The sequence below is a fragment of the Leuresthes tenuis genome, unplaced genomic scaffold (genome assembly GCF_036924035.1).
Source record: "Leuresthes tenuis unplaced genomic scaffold, fLeuTen1.0.hap1 SCAF_16, whole genome shotgun sequence".
Classification (NCBI taxonomy): Eukaryota; Metazoa; Chordata; class Actinopteri; order Atheriniformes; family Atherinopsidae; genus Leuresthes; species Leuresthes tenuis.
The window spans coordinates 22,619,462-22,639,450 of NW_027325370.1; the positions used below are offsets into that span (position 1 = coordinate 22,619,462).

The 19,989-nt window shown below is 42.1% G+C and overlaps 2 protein-coding genes across 6 annotated transcripts; both read left to right on the plus strand.

Moving 5' to 3' along the window:
• Positions 1-275: 275 nt before the first annotated feature.
• Positions 276-11,075, plus strand: LOC140272243 (forkhead box protein P1-B-like). 5 transcript variants are annotated; one of them, XM_072367625.1, is made up of 16 exons: positions 279-391; positions 2,443-2,583; positions 5,664-5,801; positions 5,904-5,993; positions 6,388-6,508; positions 7,068-7,173; positions 7,293-7,391; positions 7,641-7,728; positions 7,924-8,001; positions 8,110-8,311; positions 8,504-8,580; positions 8,676-8,777; positions 8,878-9,005; positions 9,704-9,758; positions 9,901-10,067; positions 10,181-11,075. In XM_072367625.1, exons 2-16 carry the CDS (start codon positions 2,458-2,460, stop codon positions 10,341-10,343), a joined length of 1,740 nt encoding a protein of 579 aa, XP_072223726.1. In that variant the 5' UTR covers positions 279-391; positions 2,443-2,457; the 3' UTR covers positions 10,344-11,075. The 5 variants fall into 5 exon arrangements, with proteins under 5 accessions (XP_072223727.1, XP_072223724.1, XP_072223725.1 ...); XM_072367627.1 differs by having other exon boundaries at positions 8,110-8,305; XM_072367623.1 differs by having other exon boundaries at positions 277-391; positions 5,664-5,993.
• A 3,239-nt stretch (positions 11,076-14,314) lies between these two features.
• Positions 14,315-17,733, plus strand: LOC140272006 (2-epi-5-epi-valiolone synthase-like). Its single transcript, XM_072367310.1, has 5 exons — positions 14,315-14,470; positions 15,494-16,124; positions 16,749-16,988; positions 17,268-17,520; positions 17,626-17,733. Exons 1-5 carry the CDS (start codon positions 14,343-14,345, stop codon positions 17,712-17,714), a joined length of 1,341 nt encoding a protein of 446 aa, XP_072223411.1. The 5' UTR covers positions 14,315-14,342; the 3' UTR covers positions 17,715-17,733.
• Positions 17,734-19,989: the final 2,256 nt, after the last annotated feature.

Here is a 19,989-nt window from a genome sequence, read left to right on the forward strand (position 1 = left end):
TCAGAAAGGTCGTGTTTTTCTTCTCAGAAATGTTACTGCAATTTTGTTGTGTCGCGTTAAATGCTGTCAGGCTTTTTGTGTTCGCTGAAAAAACATAGTCTTCAGGGGCAAAGCAATAATTTGTATTTCTCTCTACTTGAAGATCCAATGAAAAATTGAATCAGGACAAAACCAATATCGTGGCTTTAGCTATCGAAATATGCGTCAAAATTCAAGCGGATCTGAAGCAGTCCGCGTGTTAACATGACGTCACCATTGTTTACTTTTACCTAAGCCACGCCCTCTGTTAGCAACTTGTGGCTAGCTCGCTACCGAGGAAGGCACATCACCGAGGGATCTTCTTCTTCTGACACCACCCTAAGTCAAAGACTGTCCGCTCGTTCATAATTCTGTGAGTAAACGGTTATACAACATTTTGTTGACACCTTTTACATGAACATTGAGTTTAACAGTAAATTTATTGTGACATTACCTGGTGGCAAAATGAATAGGAGAGAGAAACGTTTCTCGCAAGCTAGCGTCAGGATTGGTGCTAGCTTTTGTTGTAGCTACTGTTAACTGTGAACGCCACCCGCAATTTTGGTCACAAATTTTTTTCACATGTTCACATCTGTCCGTAAACATCGCGGATGTAAACGACCACATTAGCTGTATGATTTACACATTGAGCGTGTTGAACTTCATGTTTTCTCTGGTTTATATTCCTTATGTAAGCTAATTGTTGAAGTCCTCAACGGAAACCTCAGGCTGCGGTGGTTGGTGTTAACGGATATCGGTTCCATTCACAACGCGTTGATGTGACTTAATCATGAGAACGTTGCGAAGACTTAGTCAGTGTTATATCACGTAACTTTCATTCATAAGTTTATGTACCTCGATGTAGGTGTTGTTTGCGAACTGGAATGGTCGGCACTTCATTCAGGATGTGTAACGTGTGGCTAACCTGGGACAAAATGAACTCATATTCCTTATTGTGGCTGAAGTATTCAACCGAAACAGAATCAAACACATTGTGACATTAGAGTCTCAGACCTTAGTTTGAAAGTCCAGACTAGTTATAGTTAATTCAATGTAACACATGGTCTAGCTATCTTTAATTTGATGTTTTTTATGTATATGTGGTTATGTTTCATGTTAACTTTGCACTGCTACAAAAGTATATAGTAAGTAATCATAGGCACCGGTTTTCCATGTTGGCTAACTGGTTAAAACACGGTCACTTCTGAGAAGCTGAAGAATTCCCCATTCCTCGAAAGTGGCCCCTATGTTAAAAAATCGTCATACACTTATTAGTTAGCCTACCCACAAAGAAGAGGAAGTAAAAATAAAGCCCTACAGAATAATATCTGTCATATTGTATGAATACATTTGATAAGGAATTGACACATAATTCAGCCTGGCTCTTAGAACCACATTCCACCTCCAACCTCTGCAAAAATGTCTACAGGAAATTTGCCCTTTGTCTTCCAAACTAACCCTGATCCTGAGCGCTAAAGTAAACACTGTGGACTTCACCAACAGCTGCCTGTTTTGAACAACTAGGTTTTTGTTTAAGATTGCTGCAACTTTTTACTGCATAAGTTTTGTTTTGTGTATGAATGACTTTGCATCGCTGCAGCTAGACCTAACTTGCCATTCAGTAGTCACCCATTAGTCGTTGTCAAGTGTTCTTCTATTCTTGTTTTTCTTTCACCTTAAGTTTCTTTCTCGCTACCTGTTGGCACTGTTTTGGTCACAACTTTATCTGAGTATATTTAGTCTAATCAGAGATTGCTTAACTGTTTACACTGACTCTCAGCCGCGCATTACAGATTGATTTGATTAACAGATTAATCTCAGTGTGAAACTTTGGGTAACTGAACGGACTGATATTTCCGTCGGAGCTTTGTGGCCTGTCTTGTTTCAGGCTTTCTGTGTTCCTTTCCATCTGCTTATGCTATTTGTTTGCCTACATTATTTACCCATGTTTATGCTGCTGAGCTTTTTACTCAAACACTCCCAAGCTGTATACATAAAAGCCTACTTGTGCATTGTACTACCTGCCACAGCCGTTTATCGCACCACCTGGTTAATGGTAAATTGTTCCAGAAGGAAGATATGTTTGCACATAAACACGGACCCAGGGCCCCTGTGTTTACAGTAGTCATGGCAGCACTAGGTTATTCAACAAATAGACTTAACATCTTCCTCCCTCACCAGTAGAAGAACATGTTTGTATTAGTGGGTAGGGCCGTGACACTGAAGTCTTCAACTTTTACTGCAGCAGCTTTTTCCATAAGAGATTATCGAATGCTGTTAAATTCTTCTCGAAGAATGGACTTCTTATCACTTTGTGAAGTAATAGCACCTAGACAGCGCCATTCTATTGGCCTGTTCTCTGTGTTCTGTCATGTAGCTTCCTCATCCAGTTGCTTTTGCTTACAGTAACTTCTTTTATTGCAGGTCAGTGAAGTCCAGATGCATGAGTCTCGGTCAGAACCAGCAGGCCACACCGTTCAAGCAAGTCAGACAGAGAGCAGAAATCCTACTGAGAATGAGAGCCGACTGAAGAGTGGCCAGACTCCTCCTCCAGAGGCGCCCAGGGTCAGTCATTCTCAGCTGCGATTGCTCAGCACAACAGAATTGAGCTTTAAAAGCACAAATGTAGTTTGCAGATGTCTCTTTATAGACCACACAAATAAGAGGTGATGTGTTTTTTTGGCTACAGCCGAGAAGCAAGTCGTGTGGCGTTCAAAGATTATTGTTCTGTTGAGTGCTGTTTTGGTACTGTAACACCTGTTTAGCTGTGTTGTAAAAACATTTTGTCTTCAATGCAACAGAATCAGCTGCTTTTCTTTCACCAAACTATAAACAGTTTAGCTTAATTAGAATTTTTCTCCATAGCTGTATTCTCTTGTCAGTATCCATGAACGTGTCGGGTAGATGATGATGTGGAGCACAGTGCACACAACATCCTGTTACAGGAGAATTTGTGCTACTGTCTTTCATCCCTCACTTCTTAAGCTATCCCTGAACCTCTCTGCTTCTCCTCACCTCGATCCTTCATATTTATACGAAAGGGGAGCACGAGTGTTGGGGGATGTGGTGTGGAGGTTTAGAAGGGGAGGGGGGGTGGGAGCTCAACTCAACTCCTGCTGCGTGGAGGGATCAGTCAGTGCTATATTGTTAGTTTTGTTTACACTCACATCGTGTCGGTTTGGGAGGCAGTGGTAGGTTGAACATTGTTGCTGAACGGAATTTGTATTTTTTCACGGCGCAGAGGAATTTTTCAATGGCGGCTCTCAGGTCTGTCTGACATGTGCTTTATTTTCTCTGTGATATGACAGCGTCAGGCTATTATTAATTTGCTGGCTTTTTTTTACAAACCATTTGGTCAGTTAAAATGTGTTTGTGTGTCTACGTTTGAAAGAGTCACATCTTTGGGGTTGCGTAATTTGATATTTTTAGATGCCACTTGGCTAAACTTAGTATCGGTTTTGTAAAAGTCACTCTTTGTTTGGCACATCTATTAAGGCATATAGTCTTACTTCTGGTAAGGGAAGCTTATTGTTTGTGTTCCCCTGCAAGTTTCCAGCATTTCTATGTGCTGTCAGTCATCTCTCACAAATGTTCACAAGACCAGTCTTGCGGGAACAGATCTGTGTTTACACTCAGTTGCTCGCTGGTATGACTTTCAACAATAACAACAACAGAAGATGTTTGGACTTGCTGGCTGCCATAGCAACGGGGATTAGGCAAAGGCTGTTGTTGTGTTGATGGTGTCCACAGAAAAAAAACAGAGGGGGCCAGCTGGCTCAGTCTATGGGATAGACCTGTTTTCATAGCTTTGATGGCCATTCTGCAGTGCAGTTTCAGAAGAGAGGACAAACTAGGAGGTAGTCAACTGTTATTGTTTGCCCAAACCCTGTGTGAAATTCTGTGTCAGTTTGTTTACTCGATTCAAAACAGACTCTGCCTCGGAGAGAAATGTTTGTTTGTGGTTCAGACCTTAATTAAAATACGAATCTCAAGTTCTGTTTTCGTAAACATGCTCTGTATGCCCTTTTTTATTTATTTATTTTTATTCATTATTTATATCTCTGTGCCATTTTGATTCCTCTGTTTATGTTTACCGTAAACATCCCTGGAGCTGTGAGGCTGACAGTGAGGGGGAGGGTGTGGTAATTGCTGCGTCTCTTCCAGGAGATGTTGTTGTTTTTGTGGCGCTGGTTGTTGTTGTTTTGATGGACTTATAATTCCCCTAAGCCATTCGATGTTGTTGTTGTTGTTTCTGCTCTGTCTGTTGCCTTCTGTTGCCTTTTATTTAGCTGAAATGGTGGTTGAGTCAGTTTGGCTTGCCAGTGAAAATCATCGGTAATCAATGCTGTAACCATCAAGTTGTTTTTTACCATAAGGGGTAAAAGTATAGGGCTAAAGCTGCAAAAAGTAGTTGGTGAGTTGATTGACAGAATGTTTAATGAAATGTAGACATTTTGATCTTTGAATAACACGTGGTTTCAGCCTCTCAAATGGGAGGATTTGATGTTTTCTCTTAATTTTACATGACTGCAAACCGAAGGCACGTGCTTTTTGAACTATCATACAAGATGTGTTGGAGCTGTGGGAAACGAGTACATCCACATTATCGTACTCTCTGCAATTTGCTTAAATTTTGTACAGAGAAAAAAATGATTGTTCACATGGAAAGTGATTTTCTGATACGGTCTAATTGAACTCAGCTCATTTGAATTACGCAGGAATAGTTTTGACTGTTTGCTGTGCAGTTGTATTGGGCTCCATACCGAATTCTTGTCTAAAGTTCACTCACTCAAATTTACATGACCGAGGTTATGGGGAAGAAGAATGGAAAATGTGATGACATGCACTCATATCATGTAGCGACTGTGGACTTTCCTTGCATTGTTGTTTTTATGCACGTCTTATTTTTCCTTTTAACGACATTCAAAGGAGCATAATAGACTGAACAATTTGCCCTTTTTTTTGTTTTAAGCCTACCTTGCAAAGAATTCAGAAATGCAGTATTTTGAACGCTTGCACCAGGTGTATCGATAATATTCATGATACTTCATGATGAAAAGCTTGTTTTTTGGGGGGTTTTCAGATCCAAACGCTCGGACCAGCTGCAGATCTCACTGAACAAAGCATGCATTTTTCTGTGTGTCTACATTTCATAAATAAGCTTCTGTTCTGCTGTGGGAAAACTCCCGTTGGACTTGTTTATTTCGGTTTCAGTTGAACTTTGGATTCAGCTCTATTGAATCAAGGTTGTACCACAGTGAGCGATGTAACCTTGTATCCGGCTGAGCTTCTGTCACGGTGAAAATCCCGTCTGCAGCCAGTTTTCTTGAGCATTGAATCTTATGAAAAGCTCAGAAAAATGCATATAGATGCAATCTATTACTGAGAAAGCAACAGCAGAAATGGAGCTAGAGATAACGCATTGAAGATATGCTTTGTTTGCATGAACTAATCCACTGATACAAAAATACATTCCTAATAGATTAGATCAAAAACAAACAAAAAGAAGTAGTCATTTACACCCAGAACAGCCCCTTACTGTGCATTGCCTACTTTGTTATTCCTTACATTTCAGATTTATTGTTTTATTTCTGCATGTAGATTTGAAACACCCTCTTTTTGATGTTTTTCCTTTGTTGATGAAGATCCCAGTGTCCCTGTCCATGATGACCCCACCAGCAGAGGCTCCAAAGCAGCTGCAGCAGACAGCACAGCAGCAGGTCCTCAGTCCTCAGCAGCTCCAAGCCCTGCTCCAGCAACAGAAGGCACTCATGTTACACCAGGTAATGCATGCCAAGTGTTTTCTCTTTAGCCACACCAAATACGATCCCTCTGTTTGCTCAGCTCCCTTTTCTTTTCTTTTTTTTATATCATCATGTCTGCAGCAACAAATTCAAGAGGTCTTCAAGAATCAGCAAGAGCAGCTAAATATGCAGCTGCTGCAACACAAGAGTGCCGGGATTGTTAGTCAGGAGGTAACCTTTACTCATTTTAGATTTATCTGCTTACAGAAGTGGTTATTATGTAATATGAAGAATCAATAACAGTATTACTGGGGTGGCTTGTTCAACTCGGTGGGACTAAAGGGAATGCCATAAAGGTCGGAGTGCTTCGTAAAATGTAAATAAAAGCAGAATTGCACCAATTTGCAAATCTCATAAACCAATATTTTATTCATAAGAGAACATAGAACACATGTCAGAGGTTGGAAAGTGAGACTTTTTCCTGTTGTGGTGAAAGATCTTCGCTCATCCTGAATGTGACGGCAGAGTTGACAGTGATTAGTTTGTTTGTTTTTTTGCTGGTCACAACGTTTAGCCACAGGAGAATGTCACTGGGATGAAATAATGGGGTGAATTTCTCTCACAGCTGACGGCCCAGCAGATTGCCATCCAGCAGCAGCTCCTTCAGGTGCAGCAGCAGCATCTCCTCAACCTGCAGAGGCAAGGTCTGCTGTCTGTGCTTCCCTCCAACCCCACCGTAGCCCCAGGTACGCTTTGTTGCAGCCTCCCAAACAGAACTCTGTTGGGCAGGATGATTGCTTTGTTTCTAGCCCATTTCACATTGAATTTGTTGCTCGTTTCAAATATTCTCATGCTTCATCTATGCTTGCCACTCTTGCCTGCTCGGCTCAAAATCGACTCCACTATAACTGGCGCTCTCTTTGGTATTGTTTTGGGCCAGTTAAACACCTTTCGATTTTCCGAGCCTGGCACAAGCCGCATGATGGGGCAGGGAAGAGTGTGCAGCTGATGTTGTAATCCCGTAAGAGTTTTTTTTTCTCTGCTACAAGCACAGAGAGGGAGACCTCGTATCTCTGCATTATCAATCACAAGTGCAGACTTAAATCTGTGGCGGAATAAACAAAGGCCGCACTCTATGGCAATGTAAAGGACAGTGAAAGAAAATATGGATGAACAAAAAGGAGGTTGTAGGACACCATTGTAATCGGCAGCATCTGACGTCGACAGAATCTGATCTGTTGGTTCGGTCGACAAAGCAAAGAGTCGTCGCTGTATCTGACCATGTATCTACGTGTGGATTTTCAGGCTGTGAAAATGGCAGCATCCTGTCTTCTGCCGGAGATGCCAGAGAGTCCTCCGGCCAACAGTCCACCACCAACGGTCATCAGACTCTTCTGAAGAGGAAAGAAAGGTTTGCCTCGTCCAGGCTGTGTAGTGATTTAGTTTACATCACCGTGTTGGGCTCAGTCCTTACCAGGAAGTGATTCTTAAGAAGCTGTATTGATAGCCGACTGTACTTTTTTTTTGCAGTGATGAAAACACACAGAATAGCCACCCTCTGTATGGAAATGGAATGTGTAAATGGCCGGGCTGTGAGACTGTTTTTGGAGACTTTCAGGCATTTATAAAGTGAGTCCATAAATCCACCTCACACTTTACACTGTTTTAAATGGTATTTGTCCTTACTAAGCTTGTGTACTGTATCCCTTTTTAGACCTCTTTTTATGAATTGAAATTATCTTGATATCAGCTTTTTTCCTGTTAATAGTTTTCTTTCATTTTAGAAGCATGAGAGCATTTTTCTCTCGTATCACAAATCTGTTACCTGTTCAGCACGTGCTGTTGCTAAAGCACCTGCTACTTTTTATTCATCTGCAGACATTTGAACAGTGAACATACGCTTGATGACAAGAGTACGGCGCAGTGTCGTGTACAGATGCAAGTGGTTCAACAGCTGGAACTGCAGGTATGGCATCTGCAGATTTGTTGTCCTCCGAAGGAGTGAAAGTAAACATGTAAAGGTTGGCGCCTGGCCTGGAAACATCAGTGGTGTCTTTAGATAATTGCACATTACACTCAGGATGCCACACAGAATATCATGTAACCCAGTCTGTGGGATTCGTCAGCCTCAACTTCTGTCCTGTTCTTCTGTCTAACGCAGCTGAAAAAGGACAAAGAGCGGCTGCAAGCTATGATGGCTCATCTCAAGTCCTCTGAGCCCAAACCCGCAGCACAGCCTGTAAGAACCTGCCCCGGCCGTTTCATTCAATCAAAAACAAGGATCGTTTTGCTTTTAGCCACACTAACATTTTGCCGTCTTTTTTCTTTTTCTTCCTTTTTTATGCAGGTGAACCTGGTGTCTAATGTGTCCTTCTCCCAGGCAACATTGCCCAAAGGCCCTCCTCCCATGAGCCTTTCTCAGAGTGCCACTGCACCGTCCACACCCCTGACACCGCCCTCTGAATCCCCCTCAGTCCTCACTCCCAATAGCATGTTCACTGGAACCCCCGTACGGAGGCGATATAGCCGCTCTGTGAGCCAAGGTACCGGTGAGGTCATAGAAAACACCTGCAACAATAACAGTTTCCACGCCGACACGCTTTCATTGCAAAGGATCAAAGGAAATGGGTTCAGCTTCTCGTGTCGTTTGCATGAGAGCCATTTTTATGATATATTTGCTTTGTGTTTACTGTTTACTGTATGTGAAAAATAATCTTAGTTAATTTTTTTTATTCCCACAGATATAATTGACAATAAGGAGTTCTACTTGAGCACAGAAGTTAGACCTCCATTTACATATGCCTCTCTCATCAGACAGGTAACAGATACTTGTTTACCATTTTCTTCAGACTGCTAACCCCAGCCCTAACCCCCCCCCCCTTTTTTTTTTAAAATTTAAATCATCTCTTTCAGGCTATATTTGAATCGCCTCGCAATCAGCTGACGTTAAACGAAATCTACAACTGGTTCACGAGAAACTTTGCCTACTTCAGGCGCAACGCAGCCACTTGGAAGGTATGAGCACGGTCGCACGTGTAAACGATGCGAACCTTTGATCCTTTTCGCGTCCAGCTACGGGAACCAAAATGTGTTCCGTCTGTTCCGAATGTCGCAGAACGCCGTCAGACACAACCTGAGCCTGCATAAATGCTTCGTGCGTCTGGAGAACGTGAAGGGAGCCGTGTGGACGGTGGACGAGATCGAGTTTCACAGAAGGCGGCCGCAGAAAACTGCTGGGAACGGGTACGTGCACCTTGAACATAAAGCCCCGAGCGCCACGTGCGTCAGACGCTTCCGGAAGGCAGATACCAGACATTAAAGGACTTGACCTTGTAGCTCCACCTCACAAGTATGCACAATATTTAGTGTAAACAGGTGTCAAAGTTTCAAAGGCTGGAAGTGTGCAGTTACTATAAGCAACACCTGGCGTGTTTGTGCAGCGGAAATCAGGACAAAGGAGGACAGAATGTGACCACAGCAGTATGATGAAAAGCTCTGAGAAGGTGACAGATCTACATTCTGTTTTACTCAGAGCAGATCAGGGCAGGTGCAGGAATGGTTCCTGATTAATTCTGCCAGATAAATGGATCCAACTTTGTACAAGTAAAGGGGTTCGGCTTGTTGCTGTTTGCATGAGCCCCATGTTGGATTTTTACATAACCTCATCTGTTCCGCTAGATAAAAGCCGTTTTTTTTTCTTCTTCTTCTTCAAATTGAGAGGCTGGGGTCTCTTAAGGACTATAATCTGATTGCCTTTACATATCCTTTAGTTTTTTCTTTGGTATTAGAGATGTCGTAAAAACACATCGCCCTCTCAGCGGTGAAAATAGTCCCACATCATCAGCTCCACACAGACCACCTCGACAGACCCGTCGCTATAATGCCAACACACATGCAAGAATATCTGGATTATTTATTTATTTATTTTTATGTTCTGGTAGATCCATGCTGAAGAACTCTCAGAGCCGCCAGAGCTTAGCTGGGTCTGCTCTTCAGGTAAGCGAAATGACATATTCCAAGGTTTGTATGCGATGCTACGGGAGGATGAAGCTGAAAGGAAGCCGTTGTTGGGATCGTTGTACTGTAAATAGCTGAGACTGTGCTTCTGTGTATTTATTTTCATTATCGTTTTGTCCAGAGTGGTATTCTGGATGGCAGCAGCTCTCTGTACAACCCAGCTTCTATTGGCAGCATCCCAGTGCACTCCTTGCCTCACGTTCTCCAGGAGCAGATGAATGGAGCTCTGGCTAATGGATCTGGATACCAAAGCGACAGCAGTGCAACGCAGTCCCCTCCCCAAGCTTTGTAAGTCTTCTTCTTTCTCGCACCTCTTTCCTGTATTTTCCTCAGTTTGGATTCAGTGTATTTCCCTTCCTGTGTGGTTCTGTTGTTTGTGTCCGGCTCGTTCGCCGCACCAGCATCAAAGAAGAGCAGGAGGATGAGGAGATCTGTGAAAACTACCCCTACGAATCCCCGGAGAGCACAGACGAGCACGGCCACAGTCCAGAGATGAACCGCGATGAAGACAGCGGGAGCCCGGAGAGGTCCAGCCTTCATCTCGATCGCGTGCCTTCTCTCTGACTACGAGGTCCAAGTTGTCCACTGCGAGGCCGACTCACTCATGTGTGACTCTGTATTCCAAAAAAACCCACAACAGCTTCATCTACGTAACCAAACACTCTGTTCTTGGGACTTTTTTTTTCTTTTTCTTAAAGATGTTTTTCAGCATTACGTACTTTGTTAATCCAGCATCGAGTTGCTTTTTGTACAGTTGAATGAGATCACAAAAACACATTTGTGAAACGTTTGTGATTTATCTTATTTTCTATATATATATATATCTCTCTCTATATATAGATCTATCTATATATAGATGGATATAAATAATGTAAACAACAGGACCATGATGAGCAGAGAAGCCAAAGTAAAGGGAACACTGATAGTTAGCACTTCACAATGAAAGTACCCCCCCGTCTTCATAGCTGATTTGTGCTGTGCCGGGGCCACACTACCTGATTTTATTTTAGTAGTCATGATATATAAAGATTTGTAGAGGATGAACAAGTGTTGTTTAAAAAAATTGAAATGTTCACTGCCAACATGATCTGATATATTTGTATCTAAGATATAATCAATAAGTTGATCAAAAGAAAATACACAGCTACTTTATACCTGTTGGTCTTTTTCCACCCCTTCCATGAACATTGCTGAAATTGGCTCAAACCGAGCTTGTAAGAGTAGATACTATAGATTTATTGTTATTGTAAACCAATGCATCTCTATGAATATTAAAATTCCTCATGATCTATGTGACATGATGTGCGTGTCTTTGATTTAGTTTTTTATCGTTTAAGGGTTCATCGTTGTCGCACGTGATGAAATTATGGTTTGAGTCGAGCTTTATTACCTGCTCACACACACACACACGTCAACCATTCTTAATGTCAGGTAATACCTCACCTCTTTGGGTAGAAAACATTCCCCTGTGGCACTAATAGTGTGTAACTGTGAAAATGATACAACTGCACACTGGCAACAGGCGCAGTTTACACAGGAACAGTGTTTGAGGCCAGAAAACAAACGTCATTACTTGTCAAATAACAGGTTTGATTCGTGCCTTAGCTTGGAGTGACTGAAAAGTTCTCTCTCCGCACACTGGCAGAACCTGATGGATGTGTGGAGTTTGCTCATAAAGTTGTTGTTTGATTAGAATCAACATACTGGCACCGGCTGCAGATGGCACAGATTGGATAGTGGGACTATTAACTAATACAGACAAAGTGTGTGTTATCAGGATAAATGACTATGTCCAACTTCTTCAAAAAGAATAATTATTTCTAATATTTATACTTCCACTTACAATGCATAAGATTATTCATATCATCATGAATACACTTTACCTTACTATAATATTTATATCATGGTCACTTTACATTGCAAGATTTTTATTTAATTTATGCCTTGCAGTATTATTACGTCATGATCACCTACTTTTGCAATATTACTTATATTATGGTTACTTTACATTATAATACTTTTTATATGATGCCACTTTTTTATCCTTGTTTTTTAACTTGTTTTTGCACATTGTCTGTTTGCAGGTCGATTGTTTACTTTTTTATTATGTAGGTTATAGATATGTCTGTTTTTTGTGTGTTTTTGCCCTTTTTACTTTAATTCTGTAGTGTATACTACACTTTCTTTTCTGCTGCTGTAACAAGTAAATGTCCCCGTTGTGGCATGAATAAAGTATATCTAATCTAATCTAATCTTCATCAGACACCTAAAAACGCACAAGGACAGGTCAGTCTCTTTGTAGTGTGAAATGGAAACCTTAGCGACAGGTACGGCTAGCAAACTAATCAAAGTAAACAGCGTTCAGAGTGTCTTAGTGAAAATGAAGGCCCTTAAAAAGTACTAAATAGTATTGAATGCCTGATTACGAGGTATTATTTTTTTTTAAATAACGAATGATTTTTCGTAAGTTTTTTTGTTAAAACTTCCCCAGAATTTATTACACAGACCGTACAGTAGACATATTTTCCATACTGCGCAGATTCGGGATTGTTCGACGTGGTTAGTGACTTGACTGACGTCATGACGTAAACATTTTAGCGGGCTCAGTTTGTATAGCTGTCAAAGTTACTATATCTATTACTACTACTGCTGCTGAAAGAAAGAAAGATTAAACGTGGGGAAATGCAAATTTAGCGAAAAATGGACCAATGAACCGGAGTTCAAACCGTGGGTGAGGCCGTCGCTGGAAATGACCGACAGGTTTATTGTTCATTCTGTAAGAAAAGCATTACCTGGATGGGCATAAACGCCGTTCGCTCGCACGTGCAGTCTGCGAGCAACACATCGACTACGCGTCGCGGAGAGCAGCTATCCATATCCAATTTATTGTGCCTCAACGCCACTTGCCTCTGGCCATATAGCAAATACAGGATCGATAAATGGGAGGGCACGTGCACCATTACTGTTAATCCATTACTTATTGTCATGCAATAATGTGCATGCTCAACGGGCCTGACGTCACGCTGCAGCACCCAATCAGACGCTCGGATCGGACAAACCTCCACAGTCAGCATGAAATGTCAATGAAGCTGAGACTATCTAGCAGGCTGCACCTTTGCAGGCTTTGGTACTGAGCGCTCAAGCCAGTTGAGACGACAGAAGAGTCCATCTTAAATGTGTTTGAGCTCAGAGAAGACAGGACTATTCTTGTATTTGTGGATGCTAGACATATTTCCACACAACAATTTCCGGAAGTGTTCCTGAGTCCTTGCAGGGATTTCAGGTGGAATAATGCCTGTTATAAAAATCTATAAAAGGGTGTACTTTCTTTTTTTTGTTTTTCTCCTTTATGAGTGTAAAGCTCCCCTTGATGCCCATCAGCTGCTTATTTATTTATTTTTGTTACAATACTTAACATGTAATAGTGCTGAACCAGACCCGGGGGACAGGGAGAGAGGAAGAGCAGAACAGAAATAGAAAGAGACAAACAATGAAAAACCAGACAACCAGCTGCTACACCTGTAAAAACAAAACTCAAGACAATCCGGCCTCTGTGGGGAATCCAGCCTTAGAGCCACCAGGAGCACCTGAAAGCAGACAAGCAGAGAAAAAACGAACAAACAAATACACAGACAAGCAGAGAAAAAACTAACAAACAAACACACCAAACAAAAAAAAAACAAGTAGCAGCAATCACATACAACACAACTGTGGATATAAATGACCTCAAACCACAGAATAACACAACAACTGCTTAGCGAGCATGCTAATGGGCTAATGAACGTGTGTGATAACCGTGCTTAGCTATAAATGTATAAATGTACAGAGCCACAATCCACAACCCGCCCCACCCCAGAGGGCCTCTACAAATAAAGAAAAGAGAAAAAAACAAACAAACAAACAAAAAAAACATGCAGTCACACCAGTCGCAGCAGCCCGGGCCTGAGACCCACCATCACCCAGGCTGCCCCCAACAGGGGAAAAGCACCGCACGCCTCAACAGTCTAAAAAAACACCAGCACCCAGACACCGGGGACCAGGTCCAGCACCCCCACCCATGCCAGAGCGGCCCGGGCAACCGGCCCAGAGCCAGCGGCCTCCACCCAAGGGCCCCTAAGTGACCCCACCCCACACCGCAAGCCAGTCCCCAAGACTGCCCTAGTCCCCCACAATCTCTTCAAATCTTTCAGGTCACTCAGAAATTCACCTTTGAAAGACTTTAAACAAAATTTTCAAAAACCTGCTGCTGTCTTGTCTTTCTTTTGCTGCACATCCGCGCGGCCACGTATAATAAAGAATAACTCAAATGTTTTTGAACTGGCCTGAGGCGGAAATTCACATTTCATCCCTTGAAACTGTTTGTATTTCAGCCTGCTGCATTAGTTGTTACAGTCACACTCAGAGCACAGGCAACACATTCTGACATGCAGTCCAGTATGCTGGGCAGGAATGCAGGGTGGGGGTACTGTACGTTGGGCCACACTTCACAGTCATCCTGTAAGTCACTCCATGAAGCACGACAGCGCAGGCTGAGGACATTTGGCAGGCTGTGGCTCTGGGAACATGAAGTCAAACAACAGCTCCTCCTGTTCACATCAAACTGAGTTTGATCTGGTCCAAGTGAAGGGAACGTGGACTCGACAAACTGAGCGGCGCCGAGCGGAGCAGGGAAAGCTATCAGATGCCAAAATGTAAGTATGAGGTGTGCATTAAAGATGACTCTTTTTGATTCATTGTAAAATATGCAGAGTAACATACGGAAGCTCACCTGATGAGGCAAATGCATTTATTTTGGTTGTTTTATTAGAGTTAATCAGCTATCTTTGTTGAAAATGTTTTGCTTTGATAATGGTCTATATTCACCTGTCAAACTGTACACAAACAGCACATACGTCTCTACATGTACATCAGCAAGTTAGGAGGGAGGTGAAATACCATTCTATTTTAGGCTGCACTGACACCATGGGAAACATGTACAGCAATGCCTTAAAGAGGTTTTACTCAACAGTACAGTTTGAACAGTTTGGAGAACGGTTTTTCATAGAAGTTTGTTTTTTCTTCTCACTGGATTGAAGTCAGTTGGGCTCCTTTAATGTCAAGTACTGTAGTACTGTGCATGTTTCCTTTACACCAATGAGAATTTAGCAGCTTTTCAGCCTCAAGCAGCTTTTCTTTACCATTCAAACTGTCTTTTTCTGTTTGTTAACCATCGCAACAAATACTCAAAGCTACTTATATAATGAAGCAAAAAGCGGTTTATTTTCCTATTGAAATGTAGTAAAGAAGAGGAGGAAGAGAGAGCCATGAAAAGCAAAGTAAAGTCAGCACAGGACTTGTGTAAATATACTTTGTTTTATTCCATCACTGCCACAACATTAAGTCATTTATTGAAATAACTTTTTAAGGACACCACATGGAAAAAAGAAAAATATGCTCCATAACAAATAGAAGTTCCAAGATGTAACTTTTTAAAAATGATGCTTCAGGCTAAAATCTGTGTGTGCCTCTTCACTGTAGAAAGAATACATTTACAGGGATCCTGAGGGCACTGACATAGGTGTGGAAGACATGTCCTCCGTCATCAAACTGCATTAAAAGTAGCGTAATAGACAGCGCGTGTGGTAGGATTCTGGCAGGTGTCTCTTTCTGCACCACAATAACTGAACACTGAATCAAGATTTCATTTGGTCGCTTTCCTGTGAATTATTTTTCAGCTATGAGAACGAATCGGATCACGGAGTTTCTTGGACAGTGGTCAGCCCCATCGTGTTCACCTACAAAGTAATTCAGTGCAAAAACATTCTGGATCCGAGGAACGACACACTGCTCTGGGGTCACGTAGGAAATGAAGAAACGAAAGGGACCTTAACTAACTCCAAGCCCGTGAAGCGTTTTGTCGTCATGGATGAAACTGTACATCAACTGTATGGTTCCCAGGTCGTGCAATACTTTGAGGCCAGAGAGGTCGTGCACAGGATTCTCCCTCTGCCCACCACAGAGGAGAACAAGTGCATGGAGTTAGTGACCAAAATTTTGGAGGAAGTTCATGAGTTTTGTATTGACAGACGCTCTGAGCCAATTATCGCCATAGGAGGTGGGGTCTGTCTGGATGTGGTCGGTCTGGCGGCATCTCTCTATCGCCGAAGGACTCCATACATTCGAGTGCCGACCACTTTACTGTCGTACGTTGATGCCAGCGTGGGAGCAAAAACAGGGGTCAACTTCGCTGGTGGGAAAAACAAGCTGGGAAGTTATGTCCCACCTGTGGCCACATTCTTAGATTGTTCATTCTTCCAGACTCTACCCATCCGTCAGATCTCCAATGGGTTGGCAGAGATGTTAAAGGTGCTCATGTCTGCATGGGCATTGAGAGTGATCCGGAGAATGATTTGCCGTAACATCTTGCCTGTGGTAGCTCAGTGCCAAATTGACGTTCTTCAGTGCGTCACCTCTTGACAAAGTTTCCTTTTGGAGATCAAGGAGTGAATCCAACCCCCGCCCCCCCCCTTAAAGCCCCAGGTGAAGGGCGAGATTACTACTACTCCTTGATACCTAAAATGAAAGGTGACTCTTTATGTCTGAAAAACAGAGGGGAAGGGCAAAGAGGAGGAACTGGGATTGGGCCACAAGAATTTGGCAAATGTTGGTAGTTGCATCCTCTAACGAAAGCATTTAACGCTCAACCGAGCTAACCCTGTTTGCTGTCCAGTTTCCAACCGTGCATGCGACTTGAACCCCACCCCCCTTCACAGAAGGAGAAAAGAAAATGTTGTTTCTAGAGATGGATAATTTGGAGCTTTTCAACTTGTGACATTTGAACAAATGTTTAAAAAGAAAGGAACCTTTGACCTTCTTTTGTAACTGAAAGAACAATCCAGTGCATGTAAATGTTGGTTATAATATGTCGCAGTTTTTAAGTATTCCATACCATTTGTTTCCCACTAACCAAAGCTATTCTAATGATTTCAGATGGCCCTGATGAAGCACCATGGCCTATTTCAGCTGCTGGAGGCTGATGGCAGGAACTTGCTGCTTGCCAAGCTGCAATCCTGCAGGACCAGCAACAGCTCTGAACCGGAGGACAGTGCCACAGCGTCCATCCGCATCGCTATAGAAACCATGCTAGAGGAACTAGCCCCCAACCTTTGGGAGGATGACCTGGATCGACTGGTGGATTTCGGTCATCTCATCAGCCCCGAGTTAGAAATGGTTCGAGGAGTAGTTTCCATTGTATTTTTTACGGTGGCCTTAAGATGCAAAACACAATAACATCAGAAACTGCATTTCCCATTTTGCTGTGATTTTGGTTTAGTTGTAGCAATTTGCACCATCCCTTTTTTTTTTTTATTGGTCATGATGATGAGTCATTTGTTTTGCATATTAAGTATTGTATAACTGAGCTGTGAGTAGCTGAGCTGCACCTTCATGTCTTGAGCTTTTCATTTCACCTAAATGTGCACCTCTTCTTGTCTTTTCTGACCCCAATAGAGAGTATTGCCAGAGCTGCTTCATGGGGAGGCGGTCAACATCGATATGTCCTTCATGGTTTATTTGGCCCACCAAAAGGGTCTTCTGACAGTAGCTGAGAAGGACCGCATCATCCAGTGCATGTTGGGTCTGGAGCTGCCTGTGTGGCACCAGGACTGCACCCTGGCCCTGGTACAGAAATCCCTCAAGCAGCGTCTGAAGCACTCGGCTGGCTCTCTGAGGATGCCTTTACCCACAGGACTGGGAAGTGCAGGTAAAAGTCTGCCAATTAAACGTTGGATGTCGTCAACCAATGTAAACAGCAATATCTATCTATAAGAAAGGAAGCATGCTGAGCAATATTTCTCCGATTTGACAGAAATCTTCCATGACATGATTGAAGACGGTGTCCTTTGCCAAGCTTACCAAAAATGGACTGATGAGCTTTCATCTTCTGGGAACAAATGACAAGGAAAAAGAAGAAGAAAAGACATACACACAATATGTATAACTATAATCTGAAATACTTTTTGTCATCACAACTTACAGTGTTCAACATTCATAAGATGTAATATAGACCTTAAAATAAGGGGTTTTGACATATTATATATATATATATGTATATATATTTGAACTCTTATCCTCTCACAGACTATGTGGGATGGGAAGCCCTGGTGAAAATGGAACCATTCTAACAGTTTATTTAGTGCCTGCCATGGGTTATATGCAATATATTTGCCATTACTGTTAAAGGTGGCAAGACAATTAACTATCAAATCAATAAAGCAAAAGAAAATAGATACATACACATATACATGCATATATTTGGACTAAGAAGATAACACAAGCTCTGTTCAAATAAAACTTTAATGTTTTTAATTAGATAGTTGAGACATTAAGTATCAATGAGTTCACTAATCTGAAAACAGTCGGTACAATAACTATTGCTACATTCAGCTCATAAAAACTGTAACAATAACAACAGTAGCAACATTGCAGGAGAACCTTGTAAGAACCACAGGAATGAGAATTGTCAGGGGAGGTCAGAATCAGGATTCTTCATTAGTGGTTTACCCATAGTTTGCCACAACGATAGAAAAAAGTGATGGCTTTTAAATATTGCAACAATGTGTAACGCTACTATCCATTCAGACCAGTCACATTTCAGGGTTATTTGATTTACTTGTTCTGGGTTCAGTCAAAGCTACTTTTCAGTCCCCGGAGTTGTCACCATAATTACCTCGTGTCTCCAGTAAGTTAAGGTTCACTTCCCAGCTTTTTCACAGGCCGCGTCACGTGGTCTTAAACAGGGGGGCGGAGTTCGCTCAGCTGATCGAAGCACCGCGAGAGGCAGGTGAAGGCTCGAGAAAAGCTACGACGAAACATTTGTATGCTTTTCTGTTGTTTTCTTTTTCTCAAACTACTCTTCCAATGCGCAAGAATAGATTTACACCATGTCGGTGTTTTTCTAAAAGCCGTCATGCTCCATATTGCTTGTAAGATGGAGAGTAGAGGCACCATCAGTGAGCAGTCCAGACAGTGCACTTAAATGCACCGTCTTTACTTTTGGCATAGAACTGTGCACACTACTCTCAGAAAGATTGAATATAAAGCATTATTTTGGAAAGTGAAAAGTCCTCAACTACAAAACATGGATTTCCAAAATGTTCAGTATTAAGCAGATTTAGATATATATTAAATGACGTAATGATTTAAATAAAATAAGTAAAAGATGATGATGGGTGGAGGGCTCGGTGGGGCTGCACACCAACATGCTGACAGAGACTAACGAGCTCATGTTAAGCACGAATACTGTAGCGTGGTATGCTAACACATGCTGAAATACAGTGAAAAGAACAGTGGAATAAACAGGTTTGTGGGAGTAGTGTTAGTAGTTATAGGTATTGGGTCAAAATTCAAAGTAATGGACACACTTAAACCACGATGGCGCCCGAGGGGACCATTCATTTCTGGATCAATCTATTCGGTAGTTTTCAAATAAATGTCCAATGTTGCTGGGATGTACAGAAGAGAAAAGTCTTAAAGATCCATCCTGCATGCATCACGTCACTGGAGCCACAGTGACGTGAATCCGTTGAATCGCATGCAGTAGTTTCAGTAGGGTCAGACTCGCTTTGGCACTGTGATATAGCCGCTAAATGCTAGCTTCGATGCTAGCTAGACCAGAAACTTTCAGTTACTAGGCGGAAATAAAATACAGTGGCTACGAGGAAAGTTAGTTAAAGTATTGTCAGGTTTATTTGATTACTCAAAAAATCCAACATGTCTTTATATTAGAATATTTCTAACCCATTTAATACTGAACACTTCGGGGGATCCACAATAAAAAAACCCTTTCTTGTGGTTCTTGGGTCGGAGAGACTTCTAGTGTTATCACCTGCTGCTCTAATGGACCTGGACACCTCGGCAGTTAATCTACGAAGCACCAAACACCAGTATGAACGTCAATAAAATACTGCATTACTCCTCGTACATCACCAGGATAAAAAGAAGCAACAGTAAGGCACTTAAATGAAAAGGTCATTACTTTTACACCATCTCAGAGGACTCCGTTAAAAAAAAAATCACAATCCCAAGACACGATGCTGCTTGACAGGCACAACTTTAACCATTGCATAGTTTGACTAAATGGAGGCTGTGCTGCGTCAGGGGTGGATGGCAGGTCGTTGTTACCGAGCATGCTACACATATACAGCAACTGTGTACCATTAAGAATCGACCA